The sequence below is a fragment of the Schistocerca serialis genome, chromosome 9 (genome assembly GCF_023864345.2).
Source record: "Schistocerca serialis cubense isolate TAMUIC-IGC-003099 chromosome 9, iqSchSeri2.2, whole genome shotgun sequence".
NCBI classification, from domain to species: domain Eukaryota; kingdom Metazoa; phylum Arthropoda; class Insecta; order Orthoptera; family Acrididae; genus Schistocerca; species Schistocerca serialis.
The window spans coordinates 346694877-346720731 of NC_064646.1; the positions used below are offsets into that span (position 1 = coordinate 346694877).

The 25855-nt window shown below is 43.7% G+C and overlaps 1 protein-coding gene across 1 annotated transcript; it reads right to left on the minus strand.

The window, feature by feature from the left end:
* Positions 1-1207: 1207 nt before the first annotated feature.
* Positions 1208-18839, minus strand: LOC126419607 (arylsulfatase B-like). The gene is made up of 8 exons (XM_050086797.1): positions 18729-18839; positions 14922-15081; positions 12821-13044; positions 9600-9849; positions 9232-9380; positions 5532-5667; positions 3122-3280; positions 1208-1686 (listed from the first exon to the last, which is right to left on the minus strand). Exons 1-8 carry the CDS (start codon positions 18828-18830, stop codon positions 1208-1210), a joined length of 1659 nt encoding a protein of 552 aa, XP_049942754.1. The 5' UTR covers positions 18831-18839.
* Positions 18840-25855: the final 7016 nt, after the last annotated feature.

Sequence of the window (25855 nt, forward strand, 5' to 3'; positions counted from 1 at the left end):
GTTTTGTGTATACAAAGAAAGTTTCTAACGAATGACAATATGCATTAGACTGAGCGATAGTCTATTTGAAGCCGCGTCCTGGTTCTATGTTAAAACCAACCTGTAACGGCGCGTGATTTGTTTTCAAGTGATACTTCTCGCTGCTCCCTCTTTGTGTTCACGAAGTTACGTCACTGTCATGCTGTGGTTGCAACCAGGTGGCTCACGGGTGATCAGCTATGTTATAACACGCAAGCTCGACAGTTGGTGAATCTTCCACTGAGCGGCACTATAGTCCATTGTTCAACAAACAGGCAACTCACTCAACCACGCTTTGCGAATTGGCTGTGCCATCGCCGTCCCTCAGCAGGCCACTTGGGGTCAGCCTGTTTATTAACAAGTGCTCTGAGTCGAAGCTGCCAGTATCCGCTTTCCTAAGCTACAAGTCACTGAAATATGAGTCGTTAAATTTATAGAATAGTAAGGTGCAGCTTCCTTGTAATGGAAAGCACCCGAACTGTCATGTTATAGCCTGATAGTGAGTGAAGTGTTTTAATTTGTTCCAAAGGGAAGGCATCTACGCTGGACACATTAGTAGACTTGTTTTCTTTATAGCCTTGTTCGTTCTGACATCTGGAAGGGGCTAGTGAGAGCATTGGACTCCTCCTGACACTCATGATCTATTTCAGGTACTTTGCCTTTGTGTTTGACTTTCCTCTTCATGAGCAGATGGTAAACTATCTAGTTCACAGCGTTGTAATGTGTAATAAGCTTGGTTGTATAATTACTGAGATGTCTGGGTAATTTTCATGGTTTTTTGCTGCATCTAGTTAGATCCATTCATTCTTTTTTATCCAAACGTCCTTTTCAATGCTGTTATGAAACGAGGAGTTCATCGTCACTTTCCGCTGTTGCTTATAAATGCAAGAATATTAGCTACACCATTTACACTAGGAGCTACATCTGGTTGCTCTTCAGGACCATAGCTGACAGCCATGTCAGTAAATACGGCAAGTAACACCCTTTCATTGCTAACTGATTAGGTGAGCGAGTGTACACATATCACGACAGGGGCAATTGTCGTAGGTATTGTAGTCGACTTGATCTAAAGGTACACATAATGTTGAGGAAAATTCAAGAAGTAAGATATGTGACAGCCATTTATTGCTCTTTACATAGCTACTTCAGACTATTGAGGCAAAGTAAGTGTTGAAAGAGAGAGCGACCACTACGTGACGACGTTGCACATGGGGTCTGCGTTGTCGGCGATGCAGTCGACCCAGGGCACCCAGGTGTTGTTCCAGCGCTTGGGGTCGGCCAGGTCGGTCTGCGTGACGTTGGCCCCCGGCTGCGGCATCAGCGGCTGCGACAGCGTCTCCAGCCGCTCCAGCAGATTGTCCACAAGGCCCTCCGGCATGTCAGCAGGCGCACCGTCGCCCGCCTCGCACGGGTCCTGCCTGATGTTGAAGACGCACCAGCCGCTGGTGCTCGTGATGTTGCACAGTCCGTGGGCGGGCCGCTCCGGGCAGGACACGGTCGCCTCAGCGCGCAGCCGCAGCACGTCCTCCGCCTCCGGGGACGCCACGACCACGCTGGAGAGCGCCTGCCCCACTGGACTGGCCAGCACCTCCTCTGGGTCGTAGGCTGGCGTGAACAGCGGGTCCTCAGCGCCGCTTGCCCCGGCGTAGTAGTCGTTGTTCTGCACACCTGCCGCACCAGCACGCCGCTTACGGTTTTGATTCAAACAACTTACAACATTAAATTCACAGTAAATAGCTCAACTTCATAAAAAGTACTACTTCTTCATACTCTCTCATTCTTCTCACACCTGCTACTTTTTTTCTCGCCGCATGAGAAGACGCAGTGTGCATTAAATAATTTAGATATGTGTAGCTACCCTTCTTTGATCACTTGTTAGGGTTTCCAGCTGTTTTGTACACATCTCACGGAAACAACTACACGATGTGCGAAAACCGTATGAGTAACCACTTTCTATATTGTACACTTTCCTTCTTTAGTACCGTCAACACTGGTTTCCATAGCACACTGCCAGTGGCAACAAAGTAAGAAATGTGCCCCTGCTCTTCTAGAATCGAGTATCCATTATTAATTCTTACTGTGCCCGTCGATACTCAGGTTTTTTGGTTTATATGCTTCTCTATCCTTCATGGTCAAAGTCTGGTCACAAAACTTTATCATCATATAACTACCTAGCGGAATCCTTCCACCTAAATATCTCATCAACTTTCCCATTTATCAATGATTTGCCTTAAGACAGCAAATATTTACAAAACTTTTTTCGATCTACGAGGTACGATTTCACTGAATATTAATACAGAATTAAACTTATAACACGCATCAGACTTATACAGGATGTAATGGGCATAAGTGCAGATACTGGTGACAGAGGATTCTGTACTGAACAGCATTATATCAGGATATACATCATTTGCAGACTAACAATTATAGCTATTATAAGTCGTATTTTTTAGTGGTGGATTTTACCTGCGAGAACATGTGGCAAGAGTAATCCATTAATGCTAATTTTCCCCTGGACATCAAGTCAGGTATTGAAGCGTGAACGTGTGGACACAAAATGGTAAGTGTATAACGACTGCTGTAGTCCACTTAATGATGCAGTTACAACTGTGCAGAAAACATCAGGTAGTACATTATCTGAGGTGTTTGTGGGAAGCCTGTTAGATATGGAGAAAAAACAACCAATACACTGAAGTGTTTACACATTTAATGTTCAAATGTGTGTGAAATCTTATGGGACTTAACTGCTAAAGTCATCAGTCCCTGAGCTTACACACTACTTAACCCGGATTATCCTAAGGACAAACGCACACACCCATGCCCGATTGAGGAATTGAACGTCCGCCGGGATCAGGCGCACAGTCCAACACATTTAATGTACGACATATAAAGCTATCTGCAGCTATACTCGTCACACCCTCTATAGATGAACTCTATGCTTATCGCAGACACAAAGTCTGTCACATATAACTTAATTGTGCACTGATCGCTGTGCCATTCCACAACTGCAACTGTTGTGTGACGTGGACTGACCCAGTAGTACAGCGTCTGATGTATTTGATAGGTTCCAGACAACGCCAGTCCGGATATGGCTGCTACTCACCTTTGACGAGCTTCCAGTCGCCGACGCGGACGGCGCCGTTCTCGGCCACCTCGTCGTAGTTGAGGAGTATCTCCGTGCGCTGGCTGGGCTCTCCAGAGACCAGCCGCGGCCACATGTTCACGCCGTCCAGGTCGTCCGGCAGGTCTGACGCATTACCTCCTGTGAAAACATTAAGAAAAATTACGTCTAACGAATTACCACCTTTAATACACAATAGACTGTTTGCTATAATACATCATGTTCTGACATGAAGGACTTTTGTTTCTAGTTGCAAAAATCATAATAAAAATTCTTTGTACAGGAGAGTAATGAATGTGCTCCAAAATATGCATTTTATTGCCCCAGGACGATAAGCAGGTGTTGACCACAGGAAAGGTGCACGGAGTTAGTCTTTTCAAAATGAACACGAAGTAGGTACTTGTGCTCTGCAGAATAACGCTGCAATAGATATATTGTGAAAGCATTAGTTTATACTTACGTGCAGTGGAATAGTGTGAGTGAGAAGTAACTGTAATATAAAATATTTATTAGAAATTAAATGCAATCGTCACAGTGCTATGTTTCTGAAGAAAATTAAGCCTATTGCGAAACTGAACTGCTACACTCTTTGACGGAAAGTAATGATTTCAATAAGACCATTTTCTAAAGAGATGTGGAATATGACCCATAACCCATAATTTAATCGCAATGCACAGTTGTGCCAACTAAATGACGTGACAGTAAAGATGAAGCACACCAAGATGGAGAGGAGGAAACAAACCAAAACTTCATGGGCTGAGAGGATATGTGATGTCATTTCAGCGATTACAAAAACGAATCAAATACACAAATAACTTCGTATATCAGCCCACTTGTATGTGTGATGATGTACAATCCCCACCCCTCCCCCCGCCTCGCCCTCCGTCGCTGGTCGGTCTGTATGCAGTTGGGAACCCTGTTATGGAGCTGTTGTATCCACTCATGAGGCAAGATGTCCCACAACTCTAATAACGATTCCTGATATCCTGAACACTGGCACTGGTTAGGAGTTGACGTCTGCACTGGTACAGTACAGGTTCTGTTGGTGCCAGATCTGGGGATCTTGCCGGCCACGTGAATACCTCAACATCACTAAACAGACAAATTCTGTGTTTGGATGAGCATTGTCTTGCTGAAAAGTAACGCTACGGTACTGTCGCATTAGAGGTAACATATAAGGAGGCAGAATGTCCATGACAAAGTGTTGCACACTCAATGACTACCAGCTGCTACTGAATTCGTACCCAAAAGTCCCCACACCATGACTCCAGAAGTACAACAGCTGTACCCCTCCAAAACATTGGTAGAATGTGGCCCCTACCTAGGTCGCCGCTATACTCACCAACGATGGTCATCGAGGGTAGTGCAGGTCCGTTATTCCTTACTGAGCATAATTCAAAGCCATTCATTAGCAGTCCATGCTTCCTAGTCATCGCACCACTCCATATGTAAGCACTCTGTATTGTGCTGTTAACAGCAGGGCATGCATCGCATGGTAATTTCCTAGTATGGCTCAAATGAATGGTGCAGTAAGACACAGTGTGTTGTACAGTGTCCATAACTTGTTATCAAATGGTAGTTACAGATGTTAAGTGGTTTTGATGAGCTTGGTGCACAATACAGCTATCCCCCCCTCCCCCCTTTCAACCTTGTGGTGGTCAGACACAGTCGACTGCTAATTGGGAACGAGTATTCTGGCCCTCACATTCCAATGCATTCCAACGTTGGGCCACTGTTTGGTTACTGCAAAATTTGATCAGTGGGTCAAATAGAGACGCAAAATGAGGCCTGTCTCTAACTCCTGTCAGTGCTGATGAATCTCTCTGGATTACACGGCATCTCCATGTGTTTCGCAGTGATCATTCAACGTCAGACACTGTTCATGTCCCTCATATACCTTACCACACCTGATGCCAACAAAATGCTAATGCACTCTGCTGAATATTGTAACTGTCGCAGAGAATTGAAAATCTAATCAGTGATACCTGCTGATGGCGTGTGGCTGTACGAACGTACATTCACATCAGAATGGGTCAAATGGCTCTGAGCACTATGGGACTCAACTGCTGAGGTCATTAGTCCCCTAGAACTTAGAACTAGTTAAACCTAACTAACCTAAGGACATCACAAACATCCATGCCCGAGGCAGGATTCGAACCTGCGACCGTAGCGGTCTTGCGGTTCCAGACTGCAGCGCCTTTAACCGCACGGCCACTTCTGCCAGCCATTCACATCAGACCATGTCTTCTTGGTACTTCACCTTTTTTTGTCAGACAGTGTTATTAGATGTGAATGCCACTGATGTGGGCACTGCCTGTGACTGTTTCCCTGACGACCCTCCCAAATGAGCACCCTGCCCCCTCTTCCCAACACCTCCCTCCCCAGGACGTACCTGCTGCGGCGTACAGCGTGGGCAGCCAGTCCGATATGTGCATCAGCTCGTGGTCCACCCTGGACGTGTTCTGCAGCAGCGGGCTCCATACAGCAGCCACACCGTGCACTGCGCCTTCCCACAGGCTGTTCTTTATCTGCAAGCAAAACAGCACGGCACGTCACAGCACTTCAGACATCATATATCAAGTTACATATTGTGAATGATGTACATTGTTTAACGGATTAGCTTCAATTTTTCGAGGCACAACACATTGGCGATGGAATTGATATGTAAATTTTTTGACCCTGTTGTGGCAATTGTGGAGCTGTGTAGATATACCTGAAACCTGAGCATCTCCTGTAACACTTCTATGCTACACATCTATAGCTATATACAAATCTATATTAGTACTGTGAAAGCCATCGCATGCTACGAGGTGAAATATATGAGGTACACCAGCACAACAGACACCCTTACCCTTCAAACGTTCAAAAGTTTTGACGAAGATCGACTGACTGTACACTGCTGCATATGTCGGATTTCTCTTTTCCCCCTATCATCAACATTATGTGATTACCGCACTGTTGAAGGTGATACATGGTGCTTCTCAGAAGAAGTAGTCTAAAATATCTAAAGCTATGCTGGATGTGGTGCACGGATTTAATCCAGCATCAGCTGTTGCAATCTTTACTGTGTATTTGTGGCTCTGTTGTACTGAAGTACGGGAAACAGATTCTTTCAGGTTTGTTAGTAAATCATTGTCAGTGGTGGGAAGGAGGCAGCACATATGTCACTCACTTCAGGACTGTCAGTCATTTCAGTAGCTAAGTAAAAGGGGCCGATAGAGCACATGTGTTCACGTATGGTAAACATTTTTTCCTAGATATTATGTCATTGCAATGTGATGGATCTTTTCTTGGTATCTTAATTGCACAGCTACTCCTAGCTATACAATACTACGAGGGGTAACGAAACTTCAGAACAACAGAAAACATTTTTAGTAGAATTGTAAACTGCCATTAAAGAAGAGGTGTGCTTGATTGCCCAGTACCAGTTGGCCCGAGTTATGAGGAACTTCTGAGAAAAAGTTGAAATTGGATCAAGAGGATGACCTCCACTTGCATGACGTAAGTGTCAAAGTAAATCAAATAGAAGATGTTAATCTTTGATTCTGTATAAATTTATATTTTCTTAAAATACAATTACTATTATCCATTAGAAACGATCTTGCTACCATACGTCACCATTTATAATGGTCTGAAGAAATTCTGAGATGTTCTTTCATTCTGTTGTGGCTAATGTGTTAATTATCTTGGTAAAGAATCCAGGCGTAAAATTAAACTTAAAAAGTGAACAGGCAAAAATATAAAAAGTTCTGTTTACGTTACGTAAACTATTCACGTATTCTTCCAGTGAATACACAACTTTCAGGAGCAACCGCTCTCTTTGGGAAGTGCCACAGATAGTCACTGGAGCTAGTGAGAAAGTACAGGGTAATCAGAAAATCTGACACCTCACCCTCAAAGCACTTCTCTATTGATTGGCTGTTATATGAACCACAGTTTTTCATAAGGGGTAGCTGAGCCAACTCGAAACCGACCGATATGGACATTCCAAGTGGAACCATCAGCAAGAAACGGAAGCAAAAGGTACGAGAAGAATGTTCTTGATCTCCTGCAGAACAGGCAAGAATAACACAGAAGTGTCAAGATATACGAGGAATACTTTTTTTCATGGTCCTGTCGGTCGCAAAATTGAAACCACGGTGGAAATCCGATGAAGGTTTGCTCTGATGTGCTGCACAGTGTTTCGATTGAGTCATGTCGTACTTGTCAGTTCTGAGTGCATAGTGAGCGCGTAAAAATAACTAGAACGATAGTGTCACCCGCCAATGTGAAACGTATACTGTCATTCGACTGCTAAATACTGAGGGGTTTCGCTTGATTGCATGCAGCCCAGATAACGTGACTGTCATGCGTGACAGCAAAGTGTGGCAGTGGTGCCGGAACTTTGAAACAGGGCGTACAAACCTCCATGACGCATGCGTTCAGGGAAAGAAGGGAGTGTCAACCAATGGTCTTGTCCAGATATGAATGATTGGAGAAAATCGTCTACGATGTTCAGTTCTGAACAAGCGAAGAGGAATGTTGTCATCAGGAGTTGCCCTTCATAACAATGCCTGGCAGCACACTTGATCTGGAACAAAGAAGCTCCTGCAACATTTTCGATGCAAGGTGTTTGATCACCCACCGTAAATCCCGGTATTGGCTTTCATCTTTTTTCTCACATGAAGCGCTGGCTGTAGGGACGACTTTTTGGTGCAGAAACTACCTGTAGAGAACTGGTGGAAAGCACAGGCGGCTGCCTTCTGGGACGAGGGTACTGACCAGTTGCTACAACGTCATGACAAATATCTAAGTCGGGAATTTGGAAATTTATGGTAAGGAGTAAGGGACCAAACTGCTGAGGTCATCGGTACCTAGGCTTACTCACTACTTAAATTAACTTACGCTAAGGCCAACACACACACACCCATGCCCGAGGGAGGACTCGCACCTCCATCGGAGGGGGTCGCGCTAACCGTGACAAGACGCCTAAGACCGCACGGCTAACCTGCGCGGCCTATCGAAGTCGGAGCGGCGACTACGTAGAGAAGTAGTGGAAAGTGTAGTAAATGTTTCAAATAAAGCATTTTCTATTTTTGTTGCGGTTTTTATTTCGCGACAAATCGGACCTTGAAAAAAAAAAAAGTAGACTTTGTATTTCCGGAAGAATCATCATCAGGAAGAAGAGAATAGCAGGAAGTTTATGCGCCCGTTGCAAGAGTTTTGTGCTCCTTGTCTGAACTATAAGAACAACTACTACGTATGTTTTACAACAGAAAGTGTGAGATAGTAGCTTCAAACTGCAGTTAAACGCCGTAGCGTTATCTTGCGTTAAAACTTCACCAGTCAACAAGACTTGTCTTCATCCATTCTTCCTCCATTATTGTATTCGTACTAACAGGTTAAGTAAATGAAAATATCTCCCTCTAGTACATACCCCAATACAGAATCTCTCTGCCGACAGATGTGGCCGAGCGGTTCTAGGCGCTTCAGTCTGGAACCGCGCGACCGCTACGGTCGCAGGTTCGAAACTTGCCTCGGGCATGGATGTTTGCGATGTCCTTAGGTTAGTTCGGTTTAAATAGTTCTAAGTTCTAAGGGACTGATGACCTCAGATGTTAATTCACGTAGTGCTCAGAGCCATTTGAATCAGACCCTCTGCACAGAATCGTCTGCTGACAGTTTTAAAGATCAGTCGACGACATCCACAAAACGATTCGTTTACAACAGCAGCTGTATCATTAGTTTTAAGTTACTGTCGATGCTTTCTCATTTTTGATCTGGTGTTTATTTGTCCTCAAAGGGTTCAAATGGCTCTGAGCACTATGGGACTTAGCATCTCAGGTCATCAGCCCCTAGAGTTAGAACTACTTAAACCTAACTATCCTAAGGACATCACACACATCCATGCCCGAGGATTCGAACCTGCGACCGTAGCAGGAGCGCAGTTCCGGACTGGAGCGCCTAGAACCGATCGGCCACAGCAGCCGGCTTATTTGTCCTCACAACATTATTTACTAGTAGAAAATGTCGAACTGGCTAACGACTTCTGAAAATGAAGCAAATCATTATTGACTCCAGACTGTACGAGAGTGTAGGAGAACTCGACTCACGCCTCTGAACGGGAAGTTGGACCCCCAGTTGACGTCGCTGCCCGCCCCGTTGTCGGCGACGAACACTATGATGGAGTTGTTGAGCATGTCGCGCTCGTGCAGGGCTGTCACCACACGCCCCACCGACTCGTCCATCTTCGCCATCACCGCTGTCAACACAAGAACACTCCCACTTATTATACCATAATTTACAGACCGTGGTGTATAACAATATCTGAGTCATATTAATACCATAAGCTACGAACAAGACGCTGAAGTGCCATTTTGGACACTAAATGTTCCATCCCAGCATCACCTCACTGGTGATGAAGGTGTTCATAGGACGGAAAGCAGTAAGAGAGTGTAACCAGCGCTGCGAAACGGCTCACCTGCGAGTATGCGGCGGTCGGGGTGCGAGATGTAGGAGAAGCTGTTGATGAGGTCCTGCGGGGCGTTGATGAGCTGCGAGTGGTCCCCGGGGTGGCAGGCGAGGTGCGCGAAGTAGAGGAACAGCGGCCGCTCCGTGTCGTGCTCCCGGATCAGCCGCTCCGCCTCCTCGGTGAACACGTCCGTCGCGTACTTGCCGTTGTACTGCCACGCCGTCGTCAGGTTCTCGCGCAGGTCGTACCCGTGGGCACCCTGCCGGGGGAAACGTAATACTCAGCCGTTACGTGATTTTCCATAGCAAAAGCTCTAGCTTTCATTACACCTCGTACAGTACGTAACAAGAATAGTCTCTCTTCAAGAGGCCAAAAGCAACGATCTTATTTACCGAAAAGCGAAATTCGACATTCTAATGCTCATTTTTCATCATCTAAAGAAGCACTACATTAGAACGTGCCCGTCCGTCCCGCTAGCTGAGTAGTCAGCGTGACGGATTGTCCTCCTACGGATCCGGGTTCGATTCCCGGCTGGGTCGGGGATTTTCTCCGCTCACGGACTGGGTGTTGTGTTGTCATCATCATCATTTCATCCTCATCCGGCGCGCAGGTCGCCCAATGTGGCGTCGAATGTAACAAGACCTGCACCAAGGCTGCCGGACCTGCCCCATAAGGGGCCTCCCGGCCAATGAGCCAGACGATCATTTCCATTTTTTTCATTAGTACGTGCCCATAAACGATAATCACCAAATCTTCTGATCACCTGGGTGAGTTACCACAAAATTCACGGAACATTTTGTATCTTCACTTCATACACTGGCACCGTAGTTGCTCATTCATGTAAGATAGGTAATCTAGGTCATTCCAAGACGATGTGTGGAGCGTGGAACTTCCAGTCTGCTACTTTGTGGAGATATTCGACCCTTTTCAGACAAACGTGGCACATATATACCGGAAATGCATGATCAGATGCATTGACGGTCGTTGTAGAGCAAAGAATGGTTCGTCAGGGCAATCAGAAAGTCATCTTTTTCCTCTGAAGTGAATATTCTGTTACAAGGCTGGTGGTAAGTTACTGCAGACTGTCATATCTCCTACCTATCTAAAGTAGTATTACAAAGCTATGTGGAATGGTATCAATACGTCAGATGAGTAGTGGAGATGTCAGATGAAAACATCGACTTCTTTCTGGGAAATTGCAGTGCATCTATAAAAATAAAATCATACATAATATGTCAGTGCGACTAACTCTAGAGCATTGTGCCATTTTTTAAAGGCCTTATACAACATTAACGACAGCAGCGACTGAAAATAATTCAAGAAGAGATTCTGCTGATAATTAGAGTTTAATACGATTGTTAAATAAGGGATATACAAAAGGAATTTAATGCGAATAACTGAAGGAAGATGCCCTAGCTTACCAAATGAGTATATTTAGGGAACAGGTGTTGAGCAACATTTGGCTCAGTTCACTGTCGTGTAACCCGAATAAAGATCACGAGAGTAACATCAGAGTTACTACAATAATACTGTGATATATGAACAGTTACCTTTCCCTCAAATTATGTGTTAATGGGAGAGAACAGGAACTTGTTAATGTTTGTACGACATTGTTTCCACTATGCTCCATACAGTAGTTTCCGCGGTACGTAACGTTGCAGTGGGGTACAGGTTTTCTGGGAATGATCTTGATACAGATACATGCTGTATCAGGTAAGGATGTGAACGACATGTTTTCTACACAGCTGGCAGGCTCCGCTGTGTATGTTGTCTCATGACAGGGTTTGAAGCACAGATATTTCTACAAGGTGATTGATGAAATGCTCCAATGTTTGTGATATGCGGGTTGGTCCTCTTAAACGTGTCAGCGCAAATACCTCTGGAACAGCTATAGACACTGAAAACAAACTTTCACGATCATGAGTGTAAGGCAAGGGGCTCACGAAAGTAAATAGTGTGAGACATTCTAAAACGTAAGCAGCTATTATCTTCAAGGTAAACATGCATTTTTTTAAAAAGGGGTGCCCCATGTCATTTCTTACGCAATCGATAATCTGAAAAATCATAAAAAGAATGGTCTTGATTGCAACGTAATACGTCAATTACATAACGAGAAATTGCAAAACGAAGATTACGTTTAAAATAAACGAAACGCGAGGCTATTGCACATCCCGAGTGCAAGCATGAACCCCACGTTGGTCGTAATCATGACGTTCTACGATGCAACATTCTAGTATTGTAGTAGCGATAAATAAAGTATGAACCAACAAACCCCGTCTTTATTTTTCATCGTGGGTGATGGGACCAGCGTAAATAGCAGTAAGTAGAGCGTTTGTTGCCTCGTAGTACGTCTATCACATCGCGATTACGAGCAATGTGGAGTTCACGTTTGCATATCGGAATGTGCAACAGCGGTGAGTTTTGTTCATTTCAAACATCAATTTCGCTTTGTAATTTCTCAAGATGTAACTCACGTATTCCATTCTTTTTGTGATTTTTTATGTTATTGATTCTGTAAGAAACAGTATGGAATGTCCATTACATAAACATGTTTGCGTTGACAATAATAGTAGCTGACGTTTTAAAATAAGTCGGTTTTCAATATCTATAGTTGTTCCAGAGATATTTTTGCTGAAACATTTAAGTGGCCACCCAGTAGGTTGACGCCAATATATACTTGTTTTATTTTAAAAGATGACTATGTTTTCATAAGACATAGATTGGGAACACCAAATGTACATGTGGTGTTGACAACTACTCTGAAAATTGTGAGACAGGCAACAGCTGTGCTTTTATGTTCATCTCATATGTAGCCACTTGGGAAACTGTATCAAGGGACTAATTAAAAATTTACAAGAGTGAAGCCATTCTTAATAAAGCTGCAAGTAAAATTTCCTGAGACTTTATGAGATGATTAAGCCATAGGGATCAATCTCTTGGTCACATGTTAGTCTCTTGATACTGATGACTTGTTTTGATCTTGCAGTCATCATTAAATTCAAGGAATATAGCAACGATGTAAACACGCATAGTCAGTACTACATGTCATTGTTGTAATCGTTGAATCATATAATGACTCCAAAACTGAATCTGGTTATAGAGTTTAATAATTAGTCCCAAGACATTGATTACTATAATTAAATGCTTTTACAGTGGTCACCGACCCCCTCTGCAGGTCCGAAGGAATTTGTGAGATGAACTGAAACGCAGAAAAGAAGCCGACTGGTTACCTGGTCTGCAAATATGTAGTCGTAGTATCCGACGCCGGCGTTCCAGTAGCCGAGGTGGGAGTCGAACCCGCGGTAGGTGGGCGTGTAGACCTTGGAGTAGTGGCCCAGGTGCCACTTGCCGATGGCCCTGGTGACGTAGCCCAGGTCCTTGAGGTACTGCGGCAGGATCTTGCCCTCGGGCAGCGCGTGCACCTCGTCCCCCAGGATAACGTGGCCCTGCATGCCTGCAACAACACGAGGGATCCATTAGTCACAGCGCGCACACACGTAGATGGCACATTTGCAGAGCAACTCATCTGCTGGGAACGGGAAAATATTTGGTCAACGAAGTTAGTGGGGCTTCACTGATGTAGGAAAACGGGTTTCAATGGGCAAATATCGTCGTCAGTTACTGGCGAGATCGGAAGATGGAGGTAGCCTTCAATTTTGCTTCCCACTGAAGCAGAGGTATTAAAAATTGGAAACCAGTTCTCAGTGGTCAAGAATGGCGACAGATATCTCCAAGGGTCTAGTTCAAAGAACAATGCTGTGAGAAATGACAGGTGATCCAAGTCAGATGGCCGTTAAGGGTCTGGAAGCCGTTTCTGATCAACACGAGTTCTGTTGCTGGACACAATAGTGTAAAATATTTACACAAGAGATTTTGTCTCGAAAATTCGAGGATTGGAACTTTAGCAGTGGATCTATGTGTTTACAATTTATGTTTCAAAGTTGTATTGGCCTTCAGAGTAGTATTGTGTATAACCCGTTGCCAGCAACATGGAAGTAGTAGGATATACTTAGCAGCGCTAGTTGTGTTTATAGTTCGAGTGGAGCGGTCTATTGCCCCACGAATTTATGTAACAATTGTAAAACGAATGGCATAAAGTGCATCCTTCAGTTTAGAAATCAAATTGAAGTCACAAGGGCTTAAGTCCTGGGACTGCAGTGGTGGTACAGCACACCGCAGATCTAACAGATCAATTGCAACTTGCGCCATATGCGTCAAAGCATTATGCTGTAAAATGATGAGCGGGCTTAGCACAAAGTGCCGTCACTTCTTTCTCTAAGATGGTTGCAGGCTGTGTCGGAAAACTGATCAGCCAAGAGAAAGAAGCGGCGACACTTCCTGCAGGAAGAGCCCATCATTTTTGCAGGACAATGCTCTGGCGCATATGGCGCAAGTTGTGACTGATTTGTTCAGTCGACGGGCCTGGAAAGTACAGTACCACCTATCACACTCTCCACAGCTCTTGTGACTTCAGCTTGAATCCTAAACTGAAGGAAGAAACTCATGGTATTCCCTTCAAAACTATTGCAGAGATTCGTCGGGGAACGGACCGCTTCACTCGAACTATAAACACAACTAGTGCTACTAAGAATATTCGGCCTTTCAGTATGGACCCACACGACCGCTACACTCGCAGGTTAGAATCCTGCCTCGGGCATTGATGTGTGTGATGTCCTTAGGTTAGTTAGGTTTAAGTAGTTCTAAGTTCTAGGGGACTGATGACCTCAGAGCCGTTTGCTAAGTATATTCCACGACTTCCACATCGGAAACTCGTATCTACTTTGTATAAGTTGTAATAAATACTTGTCACTATCAAAGTTGCAATCCTCGTATTTCTTAATACCAACATTTTTAACTTACGTTTGATTTATTTGGGCAATGTCCTACGATATTCTTTCCCAATCAGCTGTGCAAATTTACAAGGATAAGTTTATAATGTTTTATTTCTGGTTTTCAGTCCGTACATTGTGTGAACAGCGTCCGTCGTCATCTAAGAAGGTTGTTTGAAAAATTGTAGATAGAAAATTTTTGTATTTCAAGCCTGAATTTGAAAGCGTTGACAGATGTAGAAATAAGACCACTCGGTTGTAAGACCGGTATGCTTACTGATTTAACGCAGCCATAAAGCAACTTCAATCGTGAAGTGAAGTAACTTACAGCTTGAGAGCTAAACTGGAATGAAAAAGGAGGAACGAAAACTTGTGCAGGTATTATCAGAGGAAACCATGAACAAAGCAAGCTACAAAGTTGGTGAAGGATTTCTATGTATACGTTGTGCTCACGAGCCCTGCTGACGAAGAAGTGCTACTTCCAAGCTGACGTCAGACTCACCCAGTCGGACGGGGTACTTCCCGGTCATGATGGCCGACCGGGACGGCGTGCAGACTGGCTGCACGTAGTGGCCGTTGAGGATCACCCCGTGGTACGCCAAGGCGTCGATGTTGGGCGTGGGCACCTGGTCCGAGCCGTGGAAGCTCACGTCGTTCCAGCCCTGCAACACGTTTTGTTACGTCTCACACATTCTTCGGCTCAATACCACTCGTCTTCACTAGCTGCTTGGGCCTATTCCCCAAACGTAATAAAGTTTCGTTTAGAGAATGAAAACAGTGTAGTGCTGAGCAAAATACCGCGAAATAAAAAGACAGGTTCTCATCGATACTGTTATTACCGTTGATAGTCGTGACACGTTTAAATGAACTAATCTCCATTGACTACTTCCATTGCCAGAAAATGAAATGAATAATTACGCACATACTGAAAAACTATCACCTACAATTTCATAAGATTTTGGTAGATATCTTTCCCTACCCTCTCTGAACTTCATTTGTTACATTTACTTCAAAAGCCTTTTTAAGAACTATTTTTCGATAGGTGCAAGTCTTTTCTTAGCTCACTTGTTCAACCGTTTACTTTTAATTTTTTGACATTAATTTCCTCGGCATACATAGCATCGTTTTGCTTTAGAGTTTTAAAATATGAGAAGAGTGTATTTAATTGCTGACTTATATTCATAAAAAGAGCACTCCGTCATCAGGCCACAAGGGGCCCATCGGGACCATCCGACCGTCGTGTCATCCTCAGCTGAGGATGCAATAGGAGATGCGTGTTGTCAGCACATCGCACTCACGGTCGTTATGACGGTTTCCTGAATTATATTCATGAACAGTTGTTTTAGCAGGCTTTTACTTTCGTCTGTGTTGCTTATTACTTTTCTGTTTTTCTACTCTTTTCCCTATAACTCGAATATGTATTACATGCCTGATTTACGTTGCCGTTCCATTTCAGCCATCAATTTTCTTCTAACCCTTCTCAAAAAAAGCGGACCTTAGGAAGTCATTCAGGTTTTTATATCACTTCAGGTATTCTTTTGCACTTGATTGGGACTGTTCTGTGTTCAGATCATTGGGTAGATCGTTGTGTTACCTCTCTTCTCTATAACCTTTCTAATCACAGTTGCCTCTTATCATTGCACCTGCAAGTAATTTTTAATTTCTGAACTGTAACGTACAAGTCTATGTCTAAGTCTGCGGCATATTATAGCTCAACCAGATGAGTCGACTGAAAAACGTGAGGGCTATTCGCAAAGCAAGGTCTGATCGGTTGCGAAATGGAAACCACAGTGAAAAATCCGATTAAGCTTTGAATAGCTGTGTTGGACAGTGTCTCCAGTATGTCCGTCGATTGCGTCACGTCCGAACGCACAGTGAGCTCGTAAATACGCCTAGAACAATAATGTCTCCAGCCAAGTATGAACACCTGTTTTCGCCTGATTTCGTACAGTTCACACGACCTAATTGTCGTGCATTTTCTTGTTCGTGACAAGTCTCGGCCACATATTGCATAGGCAATGAGGACGCTCCTAAAGCGTTTTCTATGGAAGGTGTTTCCATCATCCACCATAAGCCTAGACTTGGCTCCCGCTGATTTTTGTCTCTGTTCGCATGAACCTCTGCCTAAGACGATAACATTTTGGCCCAGACAACGAGCTGTAGACTAGCTTAGAGAATTGGCAGCTGCCTTCAATGACGATAGCATTGAAGAGTTTGTACAATGCTACAACAAATGTCTCAGTCGGAGCGGTGACGATATAGAGACGTATCTGGAAGGTATTGCTACCTATTACAAGTAAAAAATTTAAGATTTTTCTTGAGGATTCCATTTCGCTTATGATAAGACTTGACCCCTGACACAGATCCCAGAACGGATCCAACCTCGTTACTCGGACTGTAGAGAAGGTACGACTGAGTAGTAGATATACACTCCTGGAAATTGAAATAAGAACACCGTGAATTCATTGTCCCAGGAAGGGGAAACTTTATTGACACATTCCTGGGGTCAGATACATCACATGATCACACTGACAGAACCACAGGCACATAGACACAGGCAACAGAGCATGCACAATGTCGGCACTAGTACAGTGTATATCCACCTTTCGCAGCAATGCAGGCTGCTATTCTCCCATGGACACGATCGTAGAGATGCTGGATGTAGTCCTGTGGAACGGCTTGCCATGCCATTTCCACCTGGCGCCTCAGTTGGATCAGCGTTCGTGCTGGACGTGCAGACCGCGTGAGACGACGCTTCATCCAGTCCCAAACATGCTCAATGGGGGACAGATCCGGAGATCTTGCTGGCCAGGGTAGTTGACTTACACCTTCTACAGCACGTTGGGTGGCACGGGATACATGCGGACGTGCATTGTCCTGTTGGAACAGCAAGTTCCCTTGCCGGTCTAGGAATGGTAGAACTATGGGTTCGATGACGGTTTGGATGTACCGTGCACTATTCAGTGTCCCCTCGACGATCACCAGTGGTGTACGGCCAGTGTAGGAGATCGCTCCCCACACCATGATGCCGGGTGTTGGCCCTGTGTGCCTCGGTCGTATGCAGTCCTGATTGTGGCGCTCACCTGCACGGCGCCAAACACGCATACGACCATCATTGGCACCAAGGCAGAAGCGACTCTCATCGCTGAAGACGACACGTCTCCATTCGTCCCTCCATTCACGCCTGTCGCGACACCACTGGAGGCGGGCTGCACGATGTTGGGGCGTGAGCGGAAGACGGCCTAACGGTGTGCGGGACCGTAGCCCAGCTTCATGGAGACGGTTGCGAATGGTCCTCGCCGATACCCCAGGAGCAACAGTGTCCCTAATTTGCTGGGAAGTGGCGGTGCGGTCCCCTACGGCACTGCGTAGGATCCTACGGTCTTGGCGTGCATCCGTGCGTCGCTGCGGTCCGGTCCCAGGTCGACGGGCACGTGCACCTTCCGCCGACCACTGGCGACAACATCGATGTACTGTGGAGACCTCACGCCCCACGTGTTGAGCAATTCGGCGGTACGTCCACCCGACCTCCCGCATGCCCACTATACGCCCTCGCTCAAAGTCCGTCAGCTGCACATACGGTTCAAGTCCACGCTGTCGCGGCATGCTACCAGTGTTAAAGACTGCGAATGGAGCTCCGTATGCCACGGCAAACTGGCTGACACTGACGGCGGCGGTGCACAAATGCTGCGCAGCTAGCGCCATTCGACGGCCAACACCGCGGTTCCTGGTGTGTCCGCTGTGCCGTGCGTGTGATCATTGCTTGTACAGCCCTCTCGCAGTGTCCGGAGCAAGTATGGTGGGTCTGACACACCGGTGTCAATGTGTTCTTTTTTCCATTTCCAGGAGTGTAAGTCACTTCGAAACACTAGTTTTAATTGATTCTGTCCTTTGTAATATCATAGGGTTTGTCACTCATGCAGGGAAGATTCCTGGAAGAGCCAATTAGACCAACCAGCAGCTGGAGAATCTATAACGAACTGTAAATTCTGAGCATGTTGATGGTGAAATCATGGCTCCCATGAAATGAAGTCATGGTGCCAAATAATATAAAGATGCGTTGGAGTTACATTTATCTCTTACAAACTTAGAAGTCCTACTATAATGAGAAGCAATAAAGTTAGAGACTTTAGATCATCAAAAAGTCATAACGTGCCATCTGGTGTCTCGTAATTCTGCAAAAAATTGACGTCAGCAGTTCAAGCCCTGTAACTGACGTATCTGTCAGATGCTCCCTCATGAAATCCTAAGAAACAGGGATGTATAATACTATTTGTCCAGTTGATGGCAGGACAGGACGGCGACTCACCATGTCGTCGGCGACGATGAAGACGATGTTGGGCGGCTTGGCCCCTGCCTGCCCCACGGCGGCCACCAGCCACACACTCGCCACCACCAGCAGCAGTCGCATCCTCCCCAGATGTCTCTGCCAACAGTCAGACAGAGCAGATGTCAGTACAATGCCGTGTTCTACTGGAAATGTACACTTGGTTGTCATACTAATGAAATTCATTTGTAAGTCTTTCAGAGCCGTGCGACCAGCTTACAACATTCAGCTAGGAAGGTAATTTGCAATGTGCAGCAATCCAGCTCCTGAGTAAGTAATTATTACTATTAGCTCTCGGCAACACCTTCATTCTTCTCTAATGTGTTACCAATTTTCCCTGTCTTGAAATGGAAATTTCTGTTAGCTGCCATCAGCTTCCACTTAAAAAAGATTTTAAATTGTAAGTAGTTTTTGATAACACATCTTCTTAATTTGATTTCACTTATTGATTATTGGCATTTAGTGGAGTAGTTATTTAAAGCATGGACAATTAAATATAGTACTGATAAGATTTTGTAAATTGCAGCACTGTTAAATTTCAATACAATGTTTGTCCATAGCTGCATGGCCATGTTGTATCTTAGAACAGTTTTTCACATTTTAAAACCTAAATTACTGGAAAATTTTTTGTAATTTCAGAAAAAAACTGCAGCACACATAAAGCGAATGTTGTCATTTCAAAATGAAATGAAAAAATATATTAAACTTAGAATACAGGGCCGACAGTCTGAAAAGTGTTCCAATTATGAAACCGAACTGAGAAATAAAGCCTCCGAATTTTTTGTGTGAAAACTATCATAGCTTTTTAAATGAGACAAACTTTATTAACATTATACATCTTTATTGTTCATATGTACACATTTATTCCGAAAAATAGTCAACCTCATGTCGAACAAATTTCTCCTAACGAGAGACCACTTCGAAGGTCATCACTGTAGAACTTTCGGCTTTATTGGCGAAGTCATAACCTCACTCCTGCTTACGTCGCTGCATGGCTGTCAACTTGAAGTCCTAGGAGATGTTCTTTAAGCTTTGGAAACATTAAAATCGGATTGAGTCAAGTCGTGACTATATAGAGGATAACTGTTGACAATGAATCCATGGCATCGAACTGTTGCGGATGTCGCAGCGTTGTATGGTCTGGGATTGTCATACTGAAGGAGAGCGTCCTCCACGTGTGAACGAAATTTTCGAATTCGAATCTCGATTACAGCACGCCGTTTCTCACGCACCGACATAGTTACGTTACACACCGCCATTTTACACACTACAATTCAGATGCCTCTAGCGGCTGCAAACATGTAGACATGAAGAATAAATATGTACAATGTGAATAAGTTTTGTTTTATTTAAAATTCTTTAAGAATTTTCACATAAAATGTTCGGAGGTATTAGTTTTAGAATGATAACATACACATATCGTGTAACTACTGCCAAATCACGTCGGTTGATATCGACGTCAGTAAAACTTCAGAATATCGATGTAAAAGGCAAACAGAAATTAAAAAGTCTTACTAAACTAAAAGCATTTGTTTTGCACCACAAGGCTGCACTATTTCGAAAAACCACGTAAATTACGAAAGTCTGTAACAGTTATCAGTTTCGATAATTATTACTAAGGCTGTAACTCTTCTTTCCAAAGTGAATCAGGCATACGACATAACATGCAAAAACCTACGTTATGGAAAGATAAAAAAAAGTTGAAAATAAAATGTCGTGCATCGGCTAAATATTTAGGGGTAATAGTAATAAGCGATACGTAACGGATCGGACATGTGAAATTAGAATTAAGGAAAGCGAGGGGAAAACTTAGATTTCTGGCAGAATGCTATGCATCTGTAAAACATACTCCTTACAAGACGCTAGATGGACCAATTTCAGAGGACTGCTCCAGCACGGGGAGTCATCATCGAGTAATCACGGCAGTAGATACCGAACTACTCCAAAACCGAAGCTTATGCGAAAGTAGCAGATCTGCTCAGGGAACGTAATTGTGAATCCTTGGAAGAAAGGCGGCTGTATTCTCAAGGAAACACATCTCTTTCGTAGCGAGCTCTTTATTTCCCACATTTTTGGACGAAGTAGTACGAACCAAAACAAGAAAAAAGGGAGTGGTGAACATGGGCTCTGAAATACCAACCTTAAGAACCGTGATCACTTGTTCATCTTCAATACTGAGGAATCCATTTGTTTTACTGAACACGTGCACATAGCTCTTAAAGTATGCATTTTTGAGCTCATATTCACTCGACATTTTTTTCTCTCGTTTCGGTCCATCCTACCTCCTCTGAAAACTGCCTACCCTACAGTCTCAACAACAACGGTATCAGAGTACCAGTACATATATTCCACTGTCTCAGGTATCAGAACGATTTTCTCTTGTAACTTTCGACCTTGTCGTTTTCGGACTGAGTCCTTATCTTAAACTGAGACATTTACCCTTCTCCGTCATCCCTGAAAGCTTAGGTGTAACGTGTAAGTAAATGATGCGAAGACATTTGAAGGCAGACAAGGCAGAACAGGGTTTTCTGCGACTACCGTGTGACGTGACACGAGATTCTCAAAGGTGACGACTTTGGCAGAGTAGCCATCCATAAATCTCTGAATATCATCAAGTCACCACACAGCTCGAACAGTACGAGGCCGCTTCAATGAACCAGTAACGATTGGCTGCTTCTGTAATAGTCTTAGGCACCACATGTTGCCTTGTCTCCGACAAGACTTCGCTTTTACACTCGGATAGTCGCAACGAAGTTCTCCCGTCTGGCTGCCTACTTTCAACCTTGAACGTGCAGGTGGCTCAGAGATGTTTAGGGACATTATTTTTTGGCAGTATGTTTGGCAGTATATCTTCTTGCTACTCTTGAAACGGAAGCCGCGGCCGAAATATACGTGGACTTTTCAGTGGAGGAAATCCATCTATTTGTACAAGACATTGTTCCCATATAAATAGACAATACTATGTTCAGCCATCCTTTCACGAAAACGAAGTTTAGCTCCACACTCCCTTTCCTCGCATAGCTATGTGGTGTCTGTATTGTTGAGAATACATTTTAATGTGTGTAAACACTATTCGATGGAGATGCAAGCAATTACTGCTTGAACAGGACAGAATACGAAGACGCGATACTTTTCTATGGGTTTTCAGGGGGGTGCTACAACACATTTATATCGCATTAGTCGCTCCACATGCTGTCTACCACGCACACAACATGACATTCCTTTCGTATCGCTCAAGGTAAATGGAGCTCAATTTTGACACTCATTGCTAACTCATGGCCAGTCTTCTCCATGAGAACCTATTATTCCAATTCAATTAGTTCATGTACTGCTTCGAACATGAATTAACTGAACATAGCTCAAATTATCTTGTGGACTCGAAGACCTCTTCTCTGCGTTGACAGTGCCAAGTTAACGCGTTAGTTCTCTCGTGGGCAATAACTTGCATTAGAATAATCTAACGCGCTTAAAGGTAGTACACCAGAACACATATAAGCAACGCCCAAATTTACTTTTGGATCAGGTTTATTCATCGGTACCATCGATGAGTACCACGCTTGCGATGAAATGAAACACTTTTTTTTAAGTTATGAGAATTAGAACTAGAAACTCCATAGATATTGATATAATATACATTCACTGTGAACTACAGAACTGAGAAGCAGCAGAAACACTTACAGCTGACGTCTGTGACCGTAAGATGTGTGCAGGCTACTACAAGCCTATAGTGCTCTGTCTGTTTTGTGAAGGAACTTATATACCTCTTGTTTACGTAATTATCTTGATTTCAGTACGCAGTATCATGAAAGTAATCTTGCGTTATTTCAGATACGGGATTTATCGCAGGTGGAACAGAAGCTGTTATCACAGATTGCGTGACAAATCGAAGTAATGCCACTGTGCGGTAATGAGGTGTTGTCAGGATGACACACTACGTGATTTGGGGACAGCTTTCCCAGGGGTCGGAATGACTTGCGATAGCAAAGCACTGGGCCGTACTATGAGTCAGCAGCTAAGAGAGGAATGAAAGTCAGAATGTGCACTAGAGGACAGCGAAGCAGTTTTCTGAAACCGTCTGTACAAGAGACTAATACAAACTTGGAACAATTAGAAAGACAGGCAAAGGCGATTAACAGGAGCACAACCTTCACGCTAGAGCTATAAGCTCTCAGTAACGGAGTAAAAAGGTTTGTTGGTATCCGTCTCCGCTATTTCCCGTGAGGACGTTGAGATCCATTTGCCTATTTACGAAGATATTGAATGGAAGAAATACAGTTGTTGGGCACGTGTTACGATATGTGTCGTTACTGAATACTACAGTTGAAGGGATTATAAAAGGAAACAATTGGCATGGATTTCAGATAAAGATACCAAAGTATCAAAATCTTGTGCTGACTTCGTAGCATCCCCTTGAGACACCTTCATAATCAATGTATGACCCTGGACTTCTTATTTGAAAGTGTGCACTAGTGTGTATCTGCAACTGGTCTGGAATTATGAACTCATCTCACTAATCGAGCTATAACTGATGTTACTGCATTCCACCTAATTGTAAGTAATAAACAAGCCCAAGCTACATATTACTTTCAATGGAATATGAGTACCACATAACTACAATCCAGTATATATGTTAATCATTCTGGATAGTCTCTTGACGTTCAAACAACAGTGCATCAAGCTATCTGAGAAACTAGTCTCAAGAGTGAATCTACTTCGCAAGATTGCCGGAAGCAGCTTGGATGTGGACGCATACTCTACGCATTGTTGCACTCGCAATAGTGTATTGATGGAGAATATTGCGTTTCTGTGTGGGAAAACAGTGGCCATCAGACAATGATTGATGTGCAGCTTAATGAAGGCATGAGAGTTACCACTGGTACTGTCAAACGTTCTCCCAGTCAGTGGCTGCCAGTCTTGGCTAATATTGCTCCGCAAGATCTAAGGAAGAAAGAAGCCAACATAAACTAGCTCAAAAAGATTACTTCTCATAAGAATTCTCCATTATGTGATACCCTACAAGATCCATCAAAAATTCGTCTGAAATCACGCAAACCACCCTGGGCTGATTTAGAGGGTAGCAGTTCTCTTGAGGTGACCTGCAAATGGCCACACCGCTGGAACGAACCTCCACCCAACAACGCTCACATGGTTCAAGACCCAAAAAAGCAGTACCACGCCAAATCTGGTCAAGGCAGAACCGTATGAGTACTGGCCAAGTAAGATAGGGTTACACCACGAAGAAGTGGGGTTTCTGTCCATCCGCTGACTGCGACTACGGAGCGGAGGAGCAAACAATAAATCATATTGTTAATTCGTGTCCACTTCGAGGATTTACTAATGAGCTAAGGACTTTACATCAAGTGACTCAAAGTACTCTTGACGGTTTGTTACATTTGGACATTTCCATTTGATTGTAAATACGTTGTGTACTTGTAAAACCATACGACAAAATAAATAACTCTTTTCTCTCCTTTACGTGCTCCCGATTTGTTTTGAAAAGTTAGTCTATGCAGTAATACTGACCCACGTTTCTGAGAATATCCTTTCAACAACATATCATTTTCACTTCCATGAAGGGTTGTCTTCTGAGGAGGCGTTATATGACGTCATGAACTCAGTTTTTGGTCAACTTAATAAGAAATTCCCCCTGTTGGTATTTTCTGTAATTTTGCCAACGCCTTCGATTGCGCACATTAGAAACTTTTCTGAGAGAAACTAGAGCGGTGTGGAATTAAAGGCTTTCTCTCCATGAACGGAGCGTAACCTCAACAGCAGAAGACAGAAGGCCACATTAACAAGTGGTACGACAGGAATAAGTGTATACCAGGTGTAAGGAACATTAAAAATGGAATCTCGCAACTTTCGGTGCCTTTTTCGCTGTTGCTCGTGACCTATACAAGTGATTTACTCGGAAGTTGTTTATTTTTTAACATGTTTGGTGATGACACATATTTAGTGAGAAAAGTTTCAACCATAGTCATAAGAGACACACGTAGGAGGATAGTGTAAATGGCTTACAAAACCTTCACAGCAAACAGCTTAATATTTAGTCGTATAAAATCTCACATACTGAAAATGAAAACAAATAACACTGTCTGACAGTCATCCAAAATATAACTCGCCGTGACACTCCACGTGTGATAATTCTAGGCGACTGTGTGGATAATAAACTTACGCAGTATCACTACATGGATACGTTAGCCGCAAAGCTCAGATCTGCCTGCTTTGTACATCGAAATCTTTCTTGTTCTGTTAATTTATAGATGGCATTGGTCGCATGCTATGGACTCTTATACTCGATCTTGTCCTTTGACATAAACGCCTGGGGAAATCCAACTGTCCCCACTCAGAAAGAGAAAAAGTCGTTTAATAAGGGTTTTCTGCAAAGATCGTAACTGGACATGTCTCTGAGACCACTTCAGAGACTTAATAGGGATTTAGATATTCTCACATTTATTTGACAATAAATTACTCCTAATGATAAATGTGGTTAGTAACAGGCGTGAATTTACGATGAACTGTGCAATTTACAACCACATTATTTTAAGTAAAAATAATTTCTAAACATACTGTGCATCCCAATCTAGGTATCAGAAAGGAGCTTTTTATCTACGAGGGTTGGAACTTTAATAGTGGCAACTATTTACAGCTCGTAAAAAATAGATACGTGCTCCAAAGTTTTACTGACCTTCAAATTAGTCGCCAGCATTGTACATAACCCGTTGCCAGCGATGTGGAAGTCGTAGGATACTCTTAGCAGTGCCAGTGGTGTTGACAGTTCGAGCGGAGCGATCTATTGCCCTACGAATTTGTAGCAGTTCTGAAGCGAATGCCATTAAGCATTTCCTTCAGTTTATAAATAGAGTTGAACTCACGAGGGCTTTAGTCAAGGGAGTGCAGTAGGTGGCATAGCACTTAGCAGCTCCATCATTCAAACAAATCAGTAACAGCCTGCACTGTATGTGCTTGAGCATTGTGCTGCAAAATGATGTTCAGGTGCTGCAGAAAGTGTCACCACTTCTGTCTTTATGCTGTTCATTTTTGGAACACAACCTACGACCAGTTTAGAGACAGAAGTGATGACACTTTCTGCAGGACCTGAACATCAT